Source organism: Aphis gossypii, unplaced genomic scaffold (genome assembly GCF_020184175.1).
Source record: "Aphis gossypii isolate Hap1 unplaced genomic scaffold, ASM2018417v2 Contig00322, whole genome shotgun sequence".
In the NCBI taxonomy this organism is placed as follows: domain Eukaryota; kingdom Metazoa; phylum Arthropoda; class Insecta; order Hemiptera; family Aphididae; genus Aphis; species Aphis gossypii.
The window spans coordinates 128,450-150,757 of NW_026083065.1; the positions used below are offsets into that span (position 1 = coordinate 128,450).

A 22,308-nucleotide genomic window follows, 5' to 3' on the forward strand; every position below is an offset into this window, starting at 1 on the left:
ATATTATTGTACTCACATCATGTAAATGCTTGGCTAGTAAGTTTTCATATGGCCGTGTAATTTTTCTTTAAATGTATCAGTTTTGATGATACATGTCAATGGGGTAGAATAGTAGCGGGGGAATATATGTTTGGTTACGTTTGTACATATCCCGGTTCGATTCTATCCCAGAATATTATATTTTTTATGCAAAATATTTGTAAGTGAAAATAAAAAGTATAAATTCCAAAATAAATATAAATTCTGTGAACAATTATAGTCAGACGCTATCTATCCCTGTTGTTATCACATATTATTACCATTTGAAAAATTATAGTATAACAAGCATGTAGAGTATTGTCTGCATTACAAACAATAGTATTATTCTATAAGATGTATTTAGAATATTGTAGTTATACTAAATATATTTGTATAATCAAACAAAATGTAGATGAAACCTGCAATACCTCAATGACCACCATAGATCGTCACCGCGTATTCTCCCACATTTAAATTAAAAAGTTCGTGTCTGAATACACAGCTCACTAAAAAAGAAATCCCTAACAAACAATAGTATAGGTAAGTATCCGTCTGTCTAGACTCTATTTAATTCATATAATATACCCTGGGTCATTTAAGTCAAATGTATCCTAAGATTTCGAAAACCAGAGTTTTCGAAATTAGTTGTATTTTTATCGATCAACAAGCAACATCACATTTCTACATTTTCTTTAGATTTTTTTTCTTTTAAATATGGATCTCATGACACGTAAGTACCTTTATAGTTTTTTTTTTTTTATATTTAGCTAAGTTATATAAATCATATATAAAATGTGTTACAAATTAAATAATACGTCGTTGGGTTTTACGATACTATTTGATCGAAAAACACTAATGTATTCTATTGTTATCGAAAATGTCCTGTCCCAACCGGTCTATTCTCGACACGTGCCGGTCAGTTTCAGGAATTTTATCGATGCTCTGTTCAATACAATGATACCCAAAATAGTTAAAAATCTATAGTGATATACCTAATTCCCAAATAATATTTTACCTAACCCTGGCTTAATTTATCTTCACCACCGCAAATGCTAAGACACTTGCTCCGTTATCCGTCGATGTACGTTCAGTCTGTTCTAGACAACCATTTCGTACGTACTATCTCCGCGTTTTCACACAACAATTTTTCCAAGTGCCTAATCACTTTATTTAAACATGTTTAAATGCGATAAGTGTCCATCGGTTTTTAACGCGAAGCGTAATTTGTTAACTCATAAAAAAACTCATCTCGGAATTCGATTCCAATGCACTATTTGCCTTACGATATTTAAAAACAAGTCACATCTTAATAGACATCAAAAAACACATACCGGTATACGTTTTCCGTGCACTATTTGCCCAACGACATTTAAATACAAGTCACATCTTAATAGACACCATAAAAATGTTCATGGTACGTATTTATATAATATTATTTTTCATCATTCATGATATTAATTTATAATAATAATTTTTTCAAGGTATCATTAACGTACCTGCTCATCGTCAACCCGCCGCACGTGAAGATATACAGATAGCACCGCAAATAACTGTTCCAGATATACCAGCTGGTGGTTCAAACATGTTATCTGATGACGATATTTGTATGCTTGCAATGGACGCATATGAAATGCTAGACGCTAATACAGGTATTTATATTTTATCACTCGCGACATTTTCGACAACACATTTTTAGATATTAATTAGGTTTATTATTTTTTAAAGATTCTTACACTACAACCGATAACGGAAAACGTACTTCTTCCGCAAACACTACGTCTGCTATCAGAGCTAAAAAAGCACGTTTACTTCTTGTACAGTCTCCCGGCTTTATCGAAATTTCGTCTTCTGCAAATAGAAAAGTTGTATGGTATTACGCAAAAAATATCGAAAACATTCAAAACTATATTGAATTTTTTAATTCGATTAAATCAGAATTAGTCGAGTTACTTAAATCACAAGCGTCTAAACATCCAATCAAGTTTAATTTAAAGCTGGAAGCTACATACAATATTCCAAATGTTGATAATACATCAGAGAACCGTTCATTTAAGACCTCAGCTAGACCGATTTTTGCCGAAACTGGTGTACGGGAAATTGTTGAAGAAGGCATTATAAAATTAATGGCTGAACAAGACGAATATTCTAGCAAGGGAAGTGGTTATACGCTACAGTGTATTGACTGAATATTATTAGGTGTTTATCAATATACGCCTATGAGCGCATCGTCTTATATTCCGTTACCGGACTTCATTGAAAAGAAAAAAGCTGTAATCAACCCGCAAAACTCAGACCAACAGTGCTTCAAGTGGGCAATTTTAGCAAAACACGTTACGGGATCGAATAAACAACGTATAGAAAATTATACAACGCACGAAGAAAAATATAATTTTTCCGGTCTCACGTTCCCAACAAAATTACATCAGGTTAACATTTTCGAAAAAAATAATCCTAATGTAACTGTCAATGTTTACGGACTCGAAAAACATTTCCAACCACCGCAAAAATTTCCGAAATATGAAGTGTTTCCATTGAAGGTGGTAGATGAAGAAAAAACAGATCATTTCGACTTGTTACTAATAACCGATGATGATGAAAATTCTCATTTTACCTACATCTCTAATTTTTCCCGACTGGTGCGATCACAGAAAACCCGACATAATGGACGTGCTGTATTTTGTAAACGGTGCTTTACATCGTTTGAACCTCTAAATATTAATAAATATGAATTAAATGAACGCATACGATTTGAAGAACACAAGTTAATATGCGGAACACACAAACCAATTTTACCTCGAATGCCTGCTCCCGGATCGATGTTAGAATTCGACGCATGGAAAAAAACTCAACGACATCCGATAGTTATATATGCTGATTTTGAAGCACTACTAAGAAAATCCGATGAAAAATGTGGAAATAATACAAAAGCTATTCAAAAACACGAGGCCATGAGTTATGCTTTTATGGTTAAAGCAAATAACGACGTTCCCGCAGAACTGCTTGAACAATTTAATATTCCAACTCCACCTATAATTTTTCGTGGCGATGAAGATAATCAGAATGTGGGTGAACATTTTGTGAAGAGTATCGTTGAAATAGCTGAAAACATTGAAAAATTACTACAAACCAACATACCCATAACCTTTACTGCAGAACAACAACAAGCACATAATTTATGTAAGACATGTAATTTATGTAAAAACGGTTTCTCTGTGGGAAACCATAAAGTTGCTGATCACTGTCACTTATCGGGTAAATTTCGACAAACATTGTGTAATACCTGCAACCTCAAGCTTCAAACACCAAATTTTGTACCATGTTTTTTTCACAATTTATCGAATTATGATGCACATTTTATTGTAACCGAACTCGGTCTCGATGTGAAAAAAATTTCTGTTATACCAAACAGTGAAGAAAAATTCATTTCATTTTCAAAACACGTTTCCAACAACTTTTCAATACGGTTCATCGACACATTAAGATTTATGGCTTCAAGTTTATCAACACTCTCGGAAAATTTATTAACACCAGGGTTCGAAAAGTTTAGAGAAACAGCTAAACATTTTAATATCGCAGACTTGCCACTCGTTACTCGTAAAGGTGTTTACCCTTATGAGTATACGGATGGTTGGAACAAGCTGGAGCAAACCAATTTACCAGAGAAAGCAGATTTCTACAGTACACTGACAGAATCAAATATACAAGAAGAAGATTATGAACATGCAAAAACTGTTTGGAGTCACTTTGGATGCAAGACTTTGGGTGAATACAGTGATCTATATCTGAAAATTGATGTTTTATTGTTGGCTGACGTGTTTGAGAACTTCAGAGACCTATGTTTAACCACATACTGTTTGGACCCATCTTTTTACTATACAGCACCAGGATTCTCCTTTGATTGTATGTTAAAATATACCAGAGTCAAATTAGAGTTACTCTCAGAGTATGATATGCTGCTGATGATTGAAAAGGGTAATTATAATAATTATATATAAAAATTTACATTTATAATATATAAATTTTTTATAGGAATTCGAGGCGGTTTGACACAAGCAAGTATGAGGTATGCTAAAGCTAATAATGAAAAGACCCCAGATTATGATCCAACAAAGTCCAAATCATGGTTAATTTATCAAGATTGTAAGTAAACATATACATATATTTTAATTATTTTTTAATATTAATTTTTTTTTTTTAGGTAATAATCTGTACGGTTGGGCAATGTCGCAACACATGCCCTATGGTGGTTTTAAGTGGGTTGAACCTAAGCTAGAAGGGCTGAATGATTTGAACGATACATCACCCATCGGACGGATATAAGGAAGTTGACATTACTTATCCAAAAGAACTCCATGATAAACACAACGACTTACCTTTCCTTCCTCAAAACGGTATCCCAGCTGGTTCAAAAGTTAAAAAACTTATGGCAACACTTCAGTCGAAAAAAAACTATATTATTCATTACCGAAACCTCCAACAAGCTATAGCCAATGGACTCATAGTTGAAAAAGTAAATGTATAAATGTTTTTATTTTACATTTATAATATAATTATTTTTTATTATAGGTTCATAGAGTAGTTCAGTTTAATCAATCACCATGGCTGGCTCCATACATAGCACTAAACACAGAGATGCGAAAAAAAGCAGCAAATGACTTTGAGAAAGACTTTTTCAAACTTTTAAATAATGCGGTTTTTGGGAAAACCATGGAGTCTATGCGGAAAAGAATAAAAATGGAACTGGTGTCTAGTGATCGTCGTTTACAAAAACTGATAAATCAGTCAACATTCAAACACTGTACTACATACAATGAAACTCTAAATGCAGTTGCATTAGAAAACAAAATCATTGATTTTTGTAAACCTATTTATATAGGTAGGTAAATATAAACATTTTAATTTTTTTTTATTGTCATATTAATATTTTAAATTTTTTATCAGGTTTTGCAGTGCTGGAAATTTCCAAGTATTTAATGTATGACTATCACTATAACGTAATGCAGAAACATTATGATGATAAAATTGAGCTCATGTATACAGATACAGGTAAATTATTATTATTATTAATTTATTATTTTAGTTTCATTGGTATACTTTTATTAATTTAATTTATTATTTTAGATTCATTGGTGTACTATATTCAAACTGATGATTTTTACAATGATCTGTTGAACAATCCAAACTTGATGAATCGAATGGACACTGCAAATCTACCCCGTGACCACCCGTGTTACATTGCTGAGAGAAAGAAGATTCCTGGGCTATTTTCTGATGAAACCGATGGACGTATTATGAGAGAGTTTTGTGCTCTCCGTGCAAAGTCCTACGCTTACATTTTAGAAGATAAGGAGAAAATCAAAGCAAAAGGAATCCGTGGACATGTTGTTAGAAACCATATGACCTTTCAAGATCATAAACGGTGTTTGTTTGGTGATACCAGTTTGGAAGTAACAACGTCAAACGTCTCTATCCGTTCATTCAAGCACAAATTAAAGACCATCAAATCCGATAAATTAACTTACAACAGTTTTGATGATAAAAGGGTTATACTTGAAGACAAAGTACACACCCTAGCTCATGGACACTATTCTATAGAGTGAGTATATAAATATATATATTTTAATTATTTTTTAATTAATAATTTTGAATTTTATAGGGAGGAACTCGAAGCAGAACTAGATAGTTAGTTTTTTGTAAAGATTATTTCTGTATGTATAATTTTTTATACTTGTTTAATTTTTGTAAATATTTTTTCTATGTCATATTTTTGTACTTGTATATTTTACTTTAAACCATTTTCTTTGATAGTTAGTAGTATATATTTGTAAAGATTATTTCTGTATGTATAATTTTTCCTATGTCATATTTTTGTACTTGTATATTTTACTTTAAACCATTTTCTTTGATAGTTAGTATGGTATAGAAATAAAACTCAATTTTGAAATAAAAAAATATGTTGTTTATTTGAAATAAAAAAACATGATTACAATTTTTATGAATTATTTACAAACCATTTTCTTAAAGCAAACACTTTATAAAATGTACAATATTTAGGATTTAAGTCCTTATGAAAGATACAACAAGGTAAATTTTCTTCATCACATATTTGATCCAGTCGAGGACAACCCAAGTCTTCAATGTTGATGACTGCAACGTGTGGTATATACTCTATAAGTAGTTGTTTTTTCTGTTCGCCTTTGGTGTAAATACAGTCAAACTTTAACGAATTCAATATTCTGCCAAGTTCTTCATACTCAATATCACCATAATCTATAGATAGCTGATGAAAATTTTGTAGCCACTTGTTAGTTTTTCGACGTTTATTATCTTGGTTAGATTTTGAATTTTTAAAAATCCAGTGTTGAGTAGCCCATGTTTCTGTGTCTACAATAGACATCTCTTTAATCATATATTTGTTATTCGCTCCAAGAATGCATTGAATGTCAATGATGCCTGTAGACATTATGGCTTGTCTTTAAAATAAGTTTCAATAGTATTGAGTTGACTATGTATAGCAGGTAATGTTTTTTTCAAATCGTTTACAGCTTCTAGAATAGTTTGTAATGTAACTTCAGCTTTTATCATATGCTCTGTTATATCTAAACACGTTAATTCCAACTTTTCTGTTTGTTCTTCTTGTAATTGAATAGATGTATGATTTTCTTCAATTAAATGTTCAATTTTATTTTATTTATCCGAATATGATTTAATCGATTGCTCAAGATTTGAATTAATTTTTTTTTATTTCACCAGACTGAGAACTACCGAACACGTTCATAGTAGAAACTCAACTAAAGTTATTTTCTAGTGTCACTTATATTTATCCAACTATTATGTGTATTGTCAAACCCCAGCCACTTTACAAATATCTGCGTCCCCTTCCTACGAATAATTTTTTCGATTAAATATTCGTTTGGGTAATTTGTTTTACATATTTCCTCAGAGTAAAAACAGCCAGCAATTGGTTTTCCTGTATAATCTTGTAATTGATATGTAATAGGTATGGTTTGATTAATTTTGATAATTTTGAATATTTCCGCTGACCAACTTGGTAAATAACCTTTTGTAAATACACTTTTATATGTACTTATACGAACGTAATCACCAATTTTTAAACTATTTTTTCTATTAATAATTTTGCGTGTTTTTATTTCAACTGATGTTGGATCTAAATCAGCTTGTGTCGGAGTCATCCTTATTGTTCTATGTTTTGTATTATTATACTCATAAATCAATGAAGGTAAAATAGAAATCCAATTGTATGAACCTCGTGCAGTAAACTCTCTAAACATTTTTTCTTTTAATGTGCGGTTGAAACGTTCTACAATACATGCTTTCATGGTGCTATACGTTGAATATTTGTGTATGTTATACTTTTTCATCAATTTATCGAATGTTGTATTATAAAATTATTTTCCGTTATCAAGCTGTAGTAGTTTTGGTGAACGTTTGAGTAGTATTTTCGACATTGCATTTGAAACTTCTTTAGCAGTTTTTGATTTTAATGCTATCGCCCATGCAAATTTCGTAAAACAGTCTATGACGCATAGAATATATTTGTAACCTTTATTTTTTTTCGAATATGGTATCATTTCAACCAAATCAGCTTGCCATAGATCATTTTTTCCGTATACATTAACTATACGTCTTAAGTAATTTTTTCTAGCAGGTTTGTGTAGTTCAAATGCGATATCTCGCTTAGACATTTGGTATACGTTTTATGTAACCAGCTTCGTGTAATTCTTCGAAAATTGATAGTATTTCGTTGGAAACACCAGTATTGCCAGCAGCTTTTGATGCTAATAGTAGTTTTAAACGGGAAACCAATTCATTCGGATCGTTCCAATATTGAAGTGTATGTTTCTGTAATTGTACAGATAGCCCACTACCAGATGGAAATAATGTTGTGATTATATCTCTGTATTTATTACCGCCTTTTTTAATTTGTTTGCTGTTTGACGTTAAATGAGCTGATGTTTGAATTAATATAGATTTATATGTTTTTAAATCGTTTTCGGTATATAATTTCGGGGCTTTTGAAAATATTAAACTACAGAGACCCTGTGTTAACGGGTATGTAGTATCATCAACAATTATCGTATTTCCGACAAGTTTGATTTCTTTTTTACCTAAACGTACCGTTTTATTAGGTTGTAATTTAGGACCATACGTCTTGTCTATGCTGTATGAATCTAACAATTCATCTATTTGATAAAAATGTAAATCTTCAGTGTTGTCTTTAGTTTTATCCAAAGTAGATTTTTGTATTTCGTTTAACGGATCGATAATCGGTTTAAATGTTTCTGTTACTATCGATTGAATATCGGCTTTTCCTTGTTTTAATGCAGTATATTTTCGTTTAATATTTTCTTTTGCTTTTATCAATTCTTCGAGTACTTCACCACTGGCGTCCATGATCGTGAATGAGATGTTTTTTAAAAAACGCAAGTTTATATAATAACAAACGTATCGAAGCCGTGACGATAACGCCCATTATCGCGTTCACACTCTTTGTTTATTACGATAAAGTTGAACCTCCCCTTACGCCAACACGATGTACAGAAATCTTTAAATTCTGTATACGACATGTCACCAGAGCAATGCTCCATGTAAACATGTTTTAAATTAGTTTCATCTTGTTTAAATAAAACGATAAGGTTAGCGTTATCACGCAAAAGTTGTTTTGGTACTCTTGAATAACTCTGAGCTAGATAGCACACATCTATAAGGTTATGCCTTCCCCTTGCAAAGATTGATCTACATACTCCTTGCCCCTCTGTCAAAATATCGTCTAGAATATACACAGAGTTTGGTAGGGCTTTTTCAGGTTCAATAACTTGTTCGTTTTCGTAGAACGTAAATAATTGTACTCCTTCGATATCTGATAAGATATTACTCAACATTTTATATTTCGGTTGATCCAGAGTTTTCGAATATATGTAAACGTTGTGAAATCTTATTCCATTTATATTAGTTAATAATGCAAACATTAAATTCGTTTTTCCACAACCGGACGGACCCACAATAAGCGCACGTATCGTATTGGGTAGAAGCGGACCGTGTCTATAGTTTTGAAACGAAGTAGGTGGATCTACGTTCTCAACTGTAAGCTCGGTTTCTTGTTTAATGAATTTCATTTTGATATAAATATCTATGTTGTGATGAGAATGTCATCAGTACACAATGTCACTCGCCCGAAGAAGCAACAAGAATAAAGGTGGCGGGCTTATTAACACGCTTATAAACAAATTACCGGTCGAACTTCACGTACCTGGTAAGTTTATTAAATCCGATATTATCATAATAATAATAATAATAATATTTTAATTTTTTTTTGTAGGTTATCAATACTGTGGACCTGGTACAAAATTGAAAAAACGTTTAGTTCGTGGTGATAAAGGTATAAACCCGTTAGACGCTGCGTGTAGAGACCACAATATCGCATACGAACGTAGTAACTCTATCGCCGATCGTAACGAAGCTGATCATATATTAGAACAGCGAGCCTGGGAAAGGTTCAAATCGAAAGATTCTGGTTTAAAAGAAAAAGCTGTAGCTTGGGGTGTGACTACCGCCATGAAGGCAAAACGTAAAGTTGGTGGTGGTTGTGGGTTTAAAGCAGCGGTTAAAGCAACTAAAAACGTTTTAAAGAAAAATGTCGGTGAAAAAAATTTAATGAAATTAACAAAAAAGTGTGTAGCCGTCGCACGAAAAACATTTAAATCTACAAAGACAAAAGTTCCGAGAATAGTAAACATTCCGAAAAAAGGCGGTGTATTACCACTTATTCCGATTTTCGCCGGCTTATCAGCTCTAGACAGAGCCCAACTTAGGGGGGGGGGCTAGGGGGGCTGCAGCCCCGGGCCCCGATATTATTTGGGGCCCCAGGCCCCTGTTAATATTTAATTATTAACACGGAAAAAAATATGTAGTTCATGTTACTAGAATTGTAATAATTTTAACTATATTTTATAGTTATATATAGGACAGCTATTATATTAGTTAATAATACTAAAAGTGGCATTTAGATAATAATTAATTTTGGGGCCCCATTAGAAAATTTGACCCGGGCCCCAAAATTCCTAAGTTGGGCTCTGGCTCTAGGCGCTCTGACTGGTGGAGTTGCCAACGTTGTTAAGGTGGCTAATGAATTTAAGAGGAACGTTCCATCACATTTGGGAAATGGTTTATACCTAACGCCATATAAAGGCAACTCGTACAAAATAGGCGATGGTCTATATATCACACCATATAAAAATGGTGGTGGGAGAGTAAAGACGAAAAAAAACTAATATCTACGTTACCCAAGAGAGCGTTGTACGATTTCGAACTTATAAAAATCGCACGTTTGTTGAAAATACCACATTTCATCGGCGTGTTTACTAGAGATAAGTTGCCTGTTCGTCCTAAACGATTTGAATCGGCGATTGTTAACTTGGACACTGAAAACGGTACAGGTACGCATTGGGTAGCGTATAAAAAAATCGGAAAAAAAGTAAAATATTACGACAGCTTTGGAAATTTAGCACCTCCCATAGGCGGAGATTGGGGGGTGCTTGGGGGTGCTTAGCCCCCCCCCCCCCAAAATATCGAAAGCCCCCCCAAAATTATCAAACATTTTTCATAGTATATAATATTAAAAAAGGTACTTATTTTACAACGATTGACAAAATCTTGGAACTTTACAAAATAATATTTTTTTCCCGAAATGTTGTCAAAATAAATGTCAATATAATAATTATTATACCATAAAAATACTAAAATTTGAAGAAAGTCAACTTTTTATTGATCATTATCAAGTAAATCTTCAGTTTTTATTTATAGTATAGTATTATATTATAAATTAATAATTTTTAAAGTGCATAATATTATATAGTTAGTAATTCATATTTAGTAGTTTTTTAATTTAGTAATTTAGTAGTTGATGCGTACTGAAGAGTGAAGGTATGATAGATAATAGAGTGGGGGTGTGGGGGCGAATCCCCCACGTCTTACTTTGCAAAGCAACATTTAAGCCCCCCCTCAAATTTGATCAAATCTCCGCCTATGGCACCTCCGCTAGAAGTACAGAAATATTTTCAAGGATGCGATATTAATTACAATTATAACACAGAGCAGAGATTTAATACATCAAACTGTGGACACTTGTGTATACAATTTTTATCATGTACACGATAACGTTAAACGGAAACTCGAGTGAACTGTCATGCGATATTTTTCCGCCCATAGAGGTAGAAAATACAGCACAAATATGTCTTTTGAGCTTGCTAACAAATAATTCAATTCCAAACATAGAACCTGGTTGCAATACCATAGGTTTTCGGAATATGATTGGACAAGTTGAAAACGTAATTATACCTACTGGAACGTATGAGTTGGGAGATTTAGAGTTTGTTATAAACAAGTTGAATTCCGACTATATAACTTTTTTCGAATTAAAATCAGATGGTAACACGTTAAAGTGTATGATATCCTGTAGCCATGAGATTGACTTTTCAATCGAAAACAGTATAGCAACATTATTAGGATTTAGAAATGTTGTATATACTACTGGTACTACACACGAATCTGAAAATACAGTCAACATAATGAAAATAAACTGTATAAAAATAGAGTGCAACTTAATAACAGACTCATTTTGTGACGGATCGCCGAGCCAGATTATACATGAATTTTATCCGACTGTTGCTGTGGGCTATAAAATTGTTGAAGTGCCTAGACATTTAGTTTTTTATGGTCTTAATACTACTTCTATAAGTAAAGTTGAAATCATACTAAAAGATCATAAAGATCAATTGATAAATTTACGTGGTGAACCAATTACGATTCGATTACAAATAACACACGGATAAGATGGGGCTCAAGTTTAATATAAATACTACTGCAATAAAAAAACCCGTCATTAAAGTGACTGCAGTTAAGAAGTCAACACCTATATCTAAACCGAAAAACAACGAGTTCAAGCTCACGAAAAATAACTTGGATTTTCTTCGTTCACTACAATAATGGATGACACATATTTAGATGTAACGGCCGGTTATGTCGACGATTGTAAAATAACTCAAATGCAATATCATTCGTTCACACCGTATTCAAACACGTCTTTTTCATACAATGATGAAATTAGAATAAATATTCAAAATATGGAATCTTACACTCTACCGTGTGAAAGTTATATTTACATTGAAGGAAAGCTAAGAAAACCTTTAGATTCTGAAGGAGACGTACGTTTTTCGAATAATGGTTTGGCATTTTTATTCTCCGAAATGCGATATGAAATAAATGGAATAGAAATACAAAAATTGAAATCACCCGGAGTGTCGTCTTGCCTGAAAGCATACTGTTCATATACACCAAGTGACTTGAATACGTTAGACAATTGTGCTTGGGACTCGGGCTTGGACGGCGAAGATAATAAAAATTTTATGAGCAACGATGTATTTACCGGTTGTATACCTCTAAAACATTTATTCGGATTTTGCGAAGATTATAAAAAAATATTACTAAATTGCAATCAACAACTGATTTTAAATCGCTCGTCTACCGATTTAGACGCATTACGTATGACGCAAACCGGAACCCCCGAAAACGTTGAAAAAAATAAAAAAATTACGATTGAATTGATTAAAGTGATATGGAAGATGCCTATAATCAGAGTTAATGATAAAGAAAAATTAAAACTGTTGAAAGTGATAGATTCACGTAAAACGTTATCATGTGCGTTCAGAACCTGGGATCTATGTGAATATCCTGTACTACCTAGAAATACTTCACATTCATGGACGATAAAGTCTAGCAGCTTGCTTGAAAAACCTAGATTTATTTTGTTTGGATTACAAACAGATAGAAAAAAAAATATAGAAAACGACGCTGGGCGCTTTGACCACTGCCAACTAAAAAATCTTAAGGTACACTTAAATTCTGAAGTGTTTCCATATGAAGACTTTCGTGCTGATTTTAAAAATAATACCATCAGCTTACTGTATAAAGCCTATACAGACTTTCAAAAATCGTATTACGAGAGAGATTATTCTGAACCATTGTTATCAAAAAATGTTTTTCAAACATATGTTCCAATCGTCGTTGTCGATTTATCGCATCAGAATGATAACGTAAAAGCATCGACCATAGACCTACGAGTAGAATTTGAAACGGATACGGTTATTCCTGAGAAAACTGCAGCTTATTGTTTAATTTTACATGATCAGATTATAACTTATAACCCGTTTAGCGGTGATGTTAGAAAACTGTAATTTTTATACATAAATATGTATATTATTTCTACTTGTAATTATTTTTTTTTTTATACCTTGTAAATATATTATTTTTACTTTGTAAATATTTTTATTACCTTATTATTAATAAATAAAAAGAAAACTTTTTTTTAAAAAATAACTGAGTTGTTTTTATTTTACACAAATACTATACAAATTTTATACAAAAATATTTTTACACAAAAGTACATTAAACAGTGTGCCGTCTTTTGGGTAGTGAGTTGGTAGTATTGTATTGCGGTCCGTATGGTCCATCGTTTTCGTCTGTATAAGTATTGTATTGCGGTCCGTATGGTCCGTCGTTTTCGTCTGTACAGCTTGTCTGTGATGGATGGGAGATATCAGAAAGAATTTCCTAAAACATGAAATATTAAAATATTTGTTTTTTTATAAAGTAGGTTTTGTTATATTACCTCATTAAATATAGTGTAAAATGATGGCGGTGAAAAAGGTTTCTCGTATCCCTATAAAATATAATATATTAATATTGGTATGAGAAAAATAAAAAAAATATTTTTTTTCTTACCTCATCTTTTTCTAATTCGTCCAACCATCTTTGTGCGATATGTTCAGCTGCATGTAATTGAAGCTGACTTGTGAAATTGTAGTCATTTACATGTGTTGCAATGCAAATGTTGTTAATGCTTTTCACGCGAATTGTCATATCTTCAAGCGTTCTAGTTTCAACCTTGGTATTTGTTTTTAAGTATGATGCGATTTTATTAATTTGCTGTATTACGAGCGGTTTAACGATTTTGGTTTTTCTCTCGATGATCTCGAAAATTGACCACTCTAAATCTTGTAACTTTAATAAGTCGTTACGATTTAACAGTATGCGACATCCGTCTTGAATTTTAGACTCTATAATGAGCATATTCTCTCCTTGGTACACCATACTAGATATTGTAATTGAATCGGAATCCAAAAATAAATTACGCTTATACTTTTGTGGTTGTTCAAGTATAAATGATAAAATGTTTCCCATAAGTCGGAAAATACGTTTGAGAAAATCGGCGGAAATATTTACAAAACGTGATGGTGTTATAATGTGAATCACGGTGTTGAATTCATCTGTCGGATCGAGTCCGATGTTTAAAAACTTGTGAGATGAAAAATCAAGGAAAAAATTACTGCAATCGATTAGGTTAGCCGGTGGTGACGGAGGTACATATGTAAAAACATTCTTCTTGTAAACAGCACGCATGTTTTCAATCGAACCAGCCATATTCAAAAATTAAATCACAAAACAACGCACTTAATCGAACGAAGAGTGGAGATAGACTGATTTCATTTCAGATTTTGAAACCCTCACATGTATATTTTATGGTAGGGATTTCTTCTACAGATTTAAAGTATGCATGTTAGAACATGTTAGATTATTGAATAATACTATTGTTTGTAATGCAGACAAGACTCTACATGTTTGTTATACTATAATTTTTCAAATGGTAATAATATGTGATAACAACAGGGATAGATAGCGTTATCTGTTGAATATATGATAAAATAGTTCTGCCATTGATTATAGAATAAACAGATAAGCCATGCTGTACAAAAAATAGGGGACAATTCTGCGCTGGCGACCACTATGTAGCGCTCTAGTCATCGCGCTGTCGTCGGTAGAGGTACCACCTCGCCGTAGGTGATATGTATAACTGGGGGAGCGCGGAGTAAGCCAGGCCCATGGTTATTTATAAATTGTATTTTTAGTTATTCTTAGTATTCTTATAATTTTATATTGGTTTATCATATTAATATAATCAACACGACAACACCACTAAGCACTAATAAGTAATCACTAATCACTACGTTTGACAGAGTCAATGCGTCTACACGTCGATTTATTCTCGTTTTGTCGTATTTCTCAATTTCTTCATTGAGTTAATATTTTATGAAACCATGCCTGGAAACAAATGTCAATATTTTAATTGTTTAAAAACGACAACAAAATTTCCTGGCCTACGAATGTTTAGATTCCCCAAAGATGCAAGAAATGAAATTTGGGTGATTAACTCTGGTAAGTAAATACACTTAAATTTAATTAAAATAATTGGGATAATTGAAAACAAACTTTATAATATAAATGTATAATCTACAGATATTTTAAATAGGTAACCTAGATAACTAACTATCAATATTATAATAACATATTATTATTATTATTATATATTATTATTATTTATGGCCTGAATACACCAAAATTTAAGTTCTTTTATAATTATTGTAAGCTAAACTTATGAAAAACCTTGTATTAAATTTTCGACTTTTAGCTACTTATGCAAAATTTTTTATGAATTATACCTAACATTTCAAATTATTATACTCAACATTAGATTAAAAGTCTGTTTATGTAAAACAACTTGATAAATCTAAAAAAAAAGCTTTGTCTATGCAGTAGTTTTACATCACACTTCATTTTATAATTATGTAAAAAATATTAAAATCATGTGTAATATCATTGAGTATAGATACTATACTATACTATACTATACTATCTATACTCAATGGTAATATTGTCTCTAAACAATTTAAATATAGGTAGTTAAAGTTAGGTAATTCAATACCATCCGGATTCCATAATACATTTTTGAAAATTATATTTAGGCCCCAAATTAAGGTTTTCACACCTACTACATGATGTCTAGTTGCGGCACTGACTACACATAGTAAATTATAAAATATACATTATACAAATTATAAATTTGTAACCTTCATGTTATAAATTATTATTGGTTTAAAAACAACACAAGTTTATTGAATTTATTTCTTTTACTAGTGCAATTTATAGCCATAAAATGATTTTTTGCAAATGCACGCAATCTTATTTTTAAGTATATGCTAACAACTAATTTAATTAGTTCTAATTTATGTGGGCTTGTCAACATATTTTCATCTTCACAATCTAATTCACCAAATATTTGAGAATTCTGAGAAAAATAGTTTTTAACTAATATTAAGATTTAGTATTTATTATAAGTGATTAAACATTCGAGTCCAATTTTTTTTGGAACCAACCATAAACAAAATTAAATTATTGAGAGTTATTCCAGTTTTTATTAATACAGTTTTCTTTGTCTATAAATAAAGGAAATCGTTGTTTGTTAGAACTTGATGTAGACAAGTTATACAATAAGTATCTGTGTCAGGAACACTTCAGTTCAAATGATTTCATGCAAGGGAATAAAAAATCATTGAAACCGACAGCTATTCCATACAGATATAATGTTACATCTGAAGAAGAACCGTCTACGTCGGCTGGTACTGGTCAATTGCAATTTTTAACTCCTACTAAAACCTATTATAAACCTAGAGTTGCAGATACTGCAGTAGGATTAGTATTTCCTAGCCCTACTTCTAGTACTTCTTCAATTATGTCTACACCGAAAAAAAGAAAGATATCAAATTTAATTCAAATGCCTAGTCCAAATTTAAAAAAAAAATTAGATAATGACTCGCCCAGAAAAATTAAACTAAAACAAAAAATTGAAACAAAATCAAAATTAATACACAATAAAAATACCCATATCTTAAAATTAAAAAAATCTATTTCTAAGTATAAAACTTGTCATAATTTGAATAATCTAATATCTGCTTTTAAATTTCCATCATGTAACTCGAGAGCTATGGTCACAATGCAATTAAAAAATAAACGTCGTACATGGACAAATAATGAAAAAAAACTATCTTTAAATTTATTTTATAAATCACCTACTGCGTATAACTTTTTAAGATTGCAAAAAGTAAATTTGCCCGCTCCTTCAACCATTAGACGCTGGATTGGCCAAACAAAATTTTTACCTGGTATCAATAATATATTTTTTAGTCATGTCGAAAAGAAGTTTCAGCACAAATCTTACAATGAAAAAGCATGTACAGTTTGTTTTGACGAGATGTACATAAAAGAATTCTTAGAGTATTCAAAAGATTATGATTTCATTGAAGGGTTTCAAGACTTAGGGACTTATGGTATGATAAATAAGAGTGCTAACTGCGTTTTGGTATTTATGGCTCGTGGTATATATACTCAATGGAAATTTCCTATCGCGTATTATCTTGCACATTCCGGCGTAAACAAAAATATTCTAAAAGAATTAATAATTGATATTGTAAAAAAATTATTTGATGTTGGCTTGTGCCCAAAACTTATAGTGTGCGATCAAAGCACATCCAATCAAAGTGCATTAAAACTATTAAATATTTCTGAAGAAAATCCATTTTATTTTGTAAATGGCCATAAAATATTTACATTATATGATGTTCCGCATTTATTAAAAAGTGTACGTAACAATTTTATTGAGGCTTGTTTTCAAAAAGATAACAAAATCTTTTCATTTAATGATATTAAAGAAACTTATAAAATAGACAAATCAAATAAAAAAAGTAAAGCACTAATTAAGATTACAGATTCACACATTCACCCAACTTCTTTCCAAAAAATGCGAGTTAAGCTAGCCATCCAAGTCTTCAGTCATTCTATGTCTTCAGCTATCCGCACTTGTGCAGAAACTGAACAACTTCTCAGTAAAACTGCAATTGATACTGCCGATTTCATCGAATTTATGAATAATTTATTTGATTGCTTAAACAGTAGGTCACTTTTCAGTCATAATCAATATAACGCAGCATTAAATCATTCAGGAACGGTTAAAACATTCTTATTAGAAGCTTCAAAATACTTTTTAAACTTGACAAAAATTAAAAAAGGAAAAATTTCCCAACCACCGTGTTTTAGAGGATTTACACAAACTATAAACGCAATTTTACAATTTTTTGAGGAGGAAAAAAGTAATAATATAGCATTTTTAATAACAAATCGGCTTAACCAGGATGTTCTAGAAAACTTATTCAGTATTTTTCGGCAAAAAGGGGGGTATAATAAAAATCCGACAGCGCGAACCATAAGAACTTCCATTAGAAGTAATTGTATTTTTTCTATATGTACTTCGACAGGAACTAATTGTGAAACACCCCAAGAAACCGATGACCATGACACTATACAATTTGACGAAGTAACTCCATTATGTACCAACACTGATATTATACTAGATACGTCTTCTGATACTGAATCAAATATTTCCTTTAATACTGAAGAGTTGTGCCCTGTAGACGAGATTATAACAAATAAAATTACATTGGAAGACTGTTCGGTTACTTATTTTGCTGGGTATCTTGCTTACAAGTGTGATAAAAAATTTAATTGCCCCCAATGTAAAAATAATTTATTTACCGATAAAAATTTAAATGAAAAAAGACAACTTCTTTTAATAAACAAAAATTATTCATCTTTTGACCAAGATGGGGGACTTAAGGCACCATCATTTTCATTAAATAAAATAATAAATCGTGCTTTAGAAATGTTTGAAAACAATTTTGTAAAAATACAACATAAAAAAAAAATTAAATTCAAATTGACACTTAAAATAAAAAACGATATTTTAATTAAAAAGTGGTTAGATGATCTTGAATCTTGTAAAGAACATAAATTGTATATTATAGACACATTATTGATTTGTAAAATATTTAAAAAAACTCAAAGTTACTCAACTACGTCTCAGTTAGCTAAAATTTCCAAACTAAAAATATTAAATCATATTTGAAATTCTCTATAGACCAAGATTCCTTCATAATATATTATATTCTTTCTTTCCTTTTTTTCTATTTATATTATGTTCTTTCATATTAACATTGATGTATTCGTATATACATTGTATATTAATATATTATACAATAAAATATTAATTGCGTACAATATTTTTGTTGTTTTTTTTTTTAAGTACGACATCCTTAATTATATTACTAAGTATACATAAACAATTAAGTTTATTTTGTTTATTTTATATGGAATTTTAAAATTTAAGTTACATACACAATGTTTATTATACCCGAGATTATACCTTTGTTATACAATGTTGAAGTGGCTGTATATTATAATGTATAAATTATTTTATATTGTTATATAGGATATTTTATACGGGAATTTCGTTCAGCGGAAATTTCGATGATAAGTCGATCAGCCAATTTATATAATATACCTATATTGGCCACAAGAAATTACATATTATAATAAATTACATATTACTACACATATATATACTGCCGCCACGACGCTACGCGCAAGTATTAATAGACCGGATTCCCGCAAATCCGTTACGTCACGATCGATCATTGTAGATAACAACAAAAATATTAAAATGTAATTTTCAAGGAAAAGAATTAGTTCATTTGTACAACGCTATCTCTCGGAAACTTTTAATATCATAATTTTTATCCCCGTTTTTCCCTATGCCATGGCTTATCTGTTTATTCTATAATCAATGGTTCTGCGCATGATAACTGTTGAATATACATTAATATGTGTACGGTAATATAGTACGGTAATATAGTACGGTAATATGATAACCATGGCGATGGATGTGGTGGTGGCGGGGACGGCGGCGGCGGGGGGCGGGGACGGCGGTGGCGGGGTCGTAGGCGGCGCGGTGGTGGGGACGGCGGCGGCTCAGCTACGGCGGCGGGTGGTTAGACAAAATCGGCGGCGGGTGGTTAGAGGGGTGGTTAGGTTCCAGAACTCTCATTTTACACCTACTGCAGGCCAACACTCAACTTCTTTTACAACTATTGTAAAACAAACTTATAAAAAATCTTGTATTAAATTTTCAACTATTAGCTTCTTATACAAAATTGTTTATACATTTTTAATTACAAAATAATTTTCAAATATTCATGGTTTTGCCGAATTTTGCCAGTATTTGAACTTCAAACGCTAATAAAAAAAAAACTGTGCCTGTGTATTCTTATAATTATTGAAACAATATAAGAATAACTCACGAGAAACTTTGTATTAAATTTTCAAGTATTTTGATTCAATCAAAAAAATGTTATCGATATTTATAAAATAAAAAATTAACAAAAACTAATAATTCAAATATTTATAAATAGTCATAAAATAAGCGAAATATTTTGAAAATTTAATCATAATATAAAGAAGACAAGCTAAATAACTGGTGAAATTTTGAAGTATCTACGATTTATACTTTTTAAATCATAACAAATATTGAAAAACGATTTAAACGATATTGTTTTTCAAACGCTCATAACATTTTTTCCTATAATGACGCATCGAGTTTTCTATATAGGTATTTGAAGGAACAATTATAGAAAACTTGGTGTTGATTTTTTAACCTCAGATATAAATGCAAAAATATTTATAAATTTTCAACAACAAAATGATATGTAAATTTTCACGATTCTGATATATATAGTAAAAATTTAAACTTTAAACGCTTATAAACAAAAATTTTGACTAACGATTTTAAATTATATTTTTTTAACTACAACAAGAACGACGTATAAGAAATCTTGTATTACATTTTTAAAAATTTTTTATCAGCGTTTCAAAAAAAAAAAAAACCTACTTATAAAAAAAATCAAAAATTTCAATTGTCTAATAAACAGCTCAAAAAAAAGAATATTTTGGAAATTTAATCGTGTATAGATAACGCTAATATAAACATTTAGTGAAAATGTCAAGTATTTACAGTGATTAGTTTTCGAATTACAACTATATAAAAAAATCAACTATTATTTTTGAAAACTGCGTAAAAATTTTCTTTTTTTCTTTACTTTTTTTTTTGTTTTTTTCCGATTATTTTGAACACTGTTTGAAAATTCTTACTTTTTACCTTTAAAATGTACCAAGAATTTGACTTGGCCATCGGAAACCATCTCTGAAGTTTAAAATTAAAACATTATTTCGACAAGTTATGCTGTACGCACAGAAAAAAAACGCACATACGTCGAAATGCTGACTCTAAGGTATATGAACATTCTTATTTATCAAAATGTATTTTAATTCTATTTAATTTATAATTAATAAATAATATCTACACAAATTTGTATTTATTTATAAATAAATAAAAATTAATAAAATCTCATTCTCTTGTTCAGTCGTACTAGTCGTAGATGTAAATTATATAAATTATAAATCTTTGACGAAGCGCAAAACGATGAGCATGACCTGGTAGTTAATAATACACAGCTGCTAGTGTAGAGGGTCTTGGAACAAATTACCTATGTATTCTTATAATTATTGAAAAACTAAAATACTAACTCATCAGCAACTTTGTAGTATAAAATATAATATAATATGCTATATATTTTGAAAATTCAATTCTGTAAAGAAAATGCTTATCTAAATAACTGGTGAAATTTTCAAGTATCTACGACTTATACTTTTTGAATTATAACAAATATTAAAAAACGTTTCAGGATTTGAAATTATTGGTCTGACCCATAGATTAGTATGATTACTCTATGGTCTGACCGAGTAGCTTTTAACTACACAAGGTGATAGGTGAAATACATATATAATATACCAAGGTGGATATATCCACCTTGATAATATACAAAAAAATAAAACATGTACCTGCAACCGCACTGGAAAAAGCACATAGAGGACAGTGGTATTATGGTTTTAATATAAATAATATTATACACTTATCACTAATCAAAGCATTATACCAGAACCAATATTAAAATTTGCGTCTGTCTGTTTTAATTTTTGAGATTCTTGTGCTCTTCTTGTAATTCTATAATATACAACATTTAAATATTGTGATTTCTTTTGTGACTGAGTGTTATTTAATAAAATGTCGCCAAAAAAGTTTCGGACCAAAAAAAGGGCAGCTGGAAAAAAAGGCTTACGTAAATTATTAAATAACTTAAAAAACAAAAAACCGTAAGTAATTTTTAATATTTTCTAATTGAACTTTATCAGTTATCTGAAACATTATTATTATAAATATTAGTTTTATAAAATATTAAAATATATGCAATTTATTATATCTCAATAGTAATGTCGAAGAACCGATGGCAAATAATTTAGCTGACACACCATTGACAACGGAGCAATCATTGTCTCAATTAGAGTAAGTGCATTCAATTTTTATTCTAACTAGGGTGATCAGAATTTGAAAGTAAGATTTTAAAAAGTCAAAAAATCCTAAAATAATTCAAA

At 30.7% G+C, this 22,308-nt stretch overlaps 4 protein-coding genes across 4 annotated transcripts; 3 read left to right on the plus strand and 1 right to left on the minus strand.

The window, feature by feature from the left end:
* Positions 1-1,845: 1,845 nt before the first annotated feature.
* On the plus strand, positions 1,846-3,498 carry LOC126553750 (uncharacterized). The gene is made up of 2 exons (XM_050208869.1): positions 1,846-3,377; positions 3,433-3,498. Exons 1-2 carry the CDS (start codon positions 2,235-2,237, stop codon positions 3,496-3,498), a joined length of 1,209 nt encoding a protein of 402 aa, XP_050064826.1. The 5' UTR covers positions 1,846-2,234.
* On the plus strand, positions 3,451-5,716 carry LOC126553740 (uncharacterized). The gene is given in 8 exon segments (XM_050208858.1): positions 3,451-3,990; positions 4,048-4,158; positions 4,217-4,335; positions 4,337-4,528; positions 4,585-4,894; positions 4,960-5,064; positions 5,140-5,614; positions 5,675-5,716. Coding segments are annotated over 8 exon segments (1,830 nt in total). The 5' UTR covers positions 3,451-3,503; the 3' UTR covers positions 5,706-5,716.
* Positions 5,717-12,023: 6,307 nt separating this feature from the next.
* Positions 12,024-13,271, plus strand: LOC126553751 (uncharacterized). The gene has a single exon (XM_050208870.1). The coding sequence runs from the start codon at positions 12,024-12,026 to the stop codon at positions 13,269-13,271; it is 1,248 nt and encodes a 415-aa protein (XP_050064827.1).
* A 230-nt stretch (positions 13,272-13,501) lies between these two features.
* Positions 13,502-14,596, minus strand: LOC126553767 (uncharacterized). Its single transcript, XM_050208884.1, has 2 exons — positions 13,819-14,596; positions 13,502-13,756 (listed from the first exon to the last, which is right to left on the minus strand). The coding sequence occupies exons 1-2, from the start codon at positions 14,515-14,517 to the stop codon at positions 13,697-13,699; spliced, it is 759 nt and encodes a 252-aa protein (XP_050064841.1). The 5' UTR covers positions 14,518-14,596; the 3' UTR covers positions 13,502-13,696.
* Between the last annotated feature and the right edge of the window lie 7,712 nt (positions 14,597-22,308).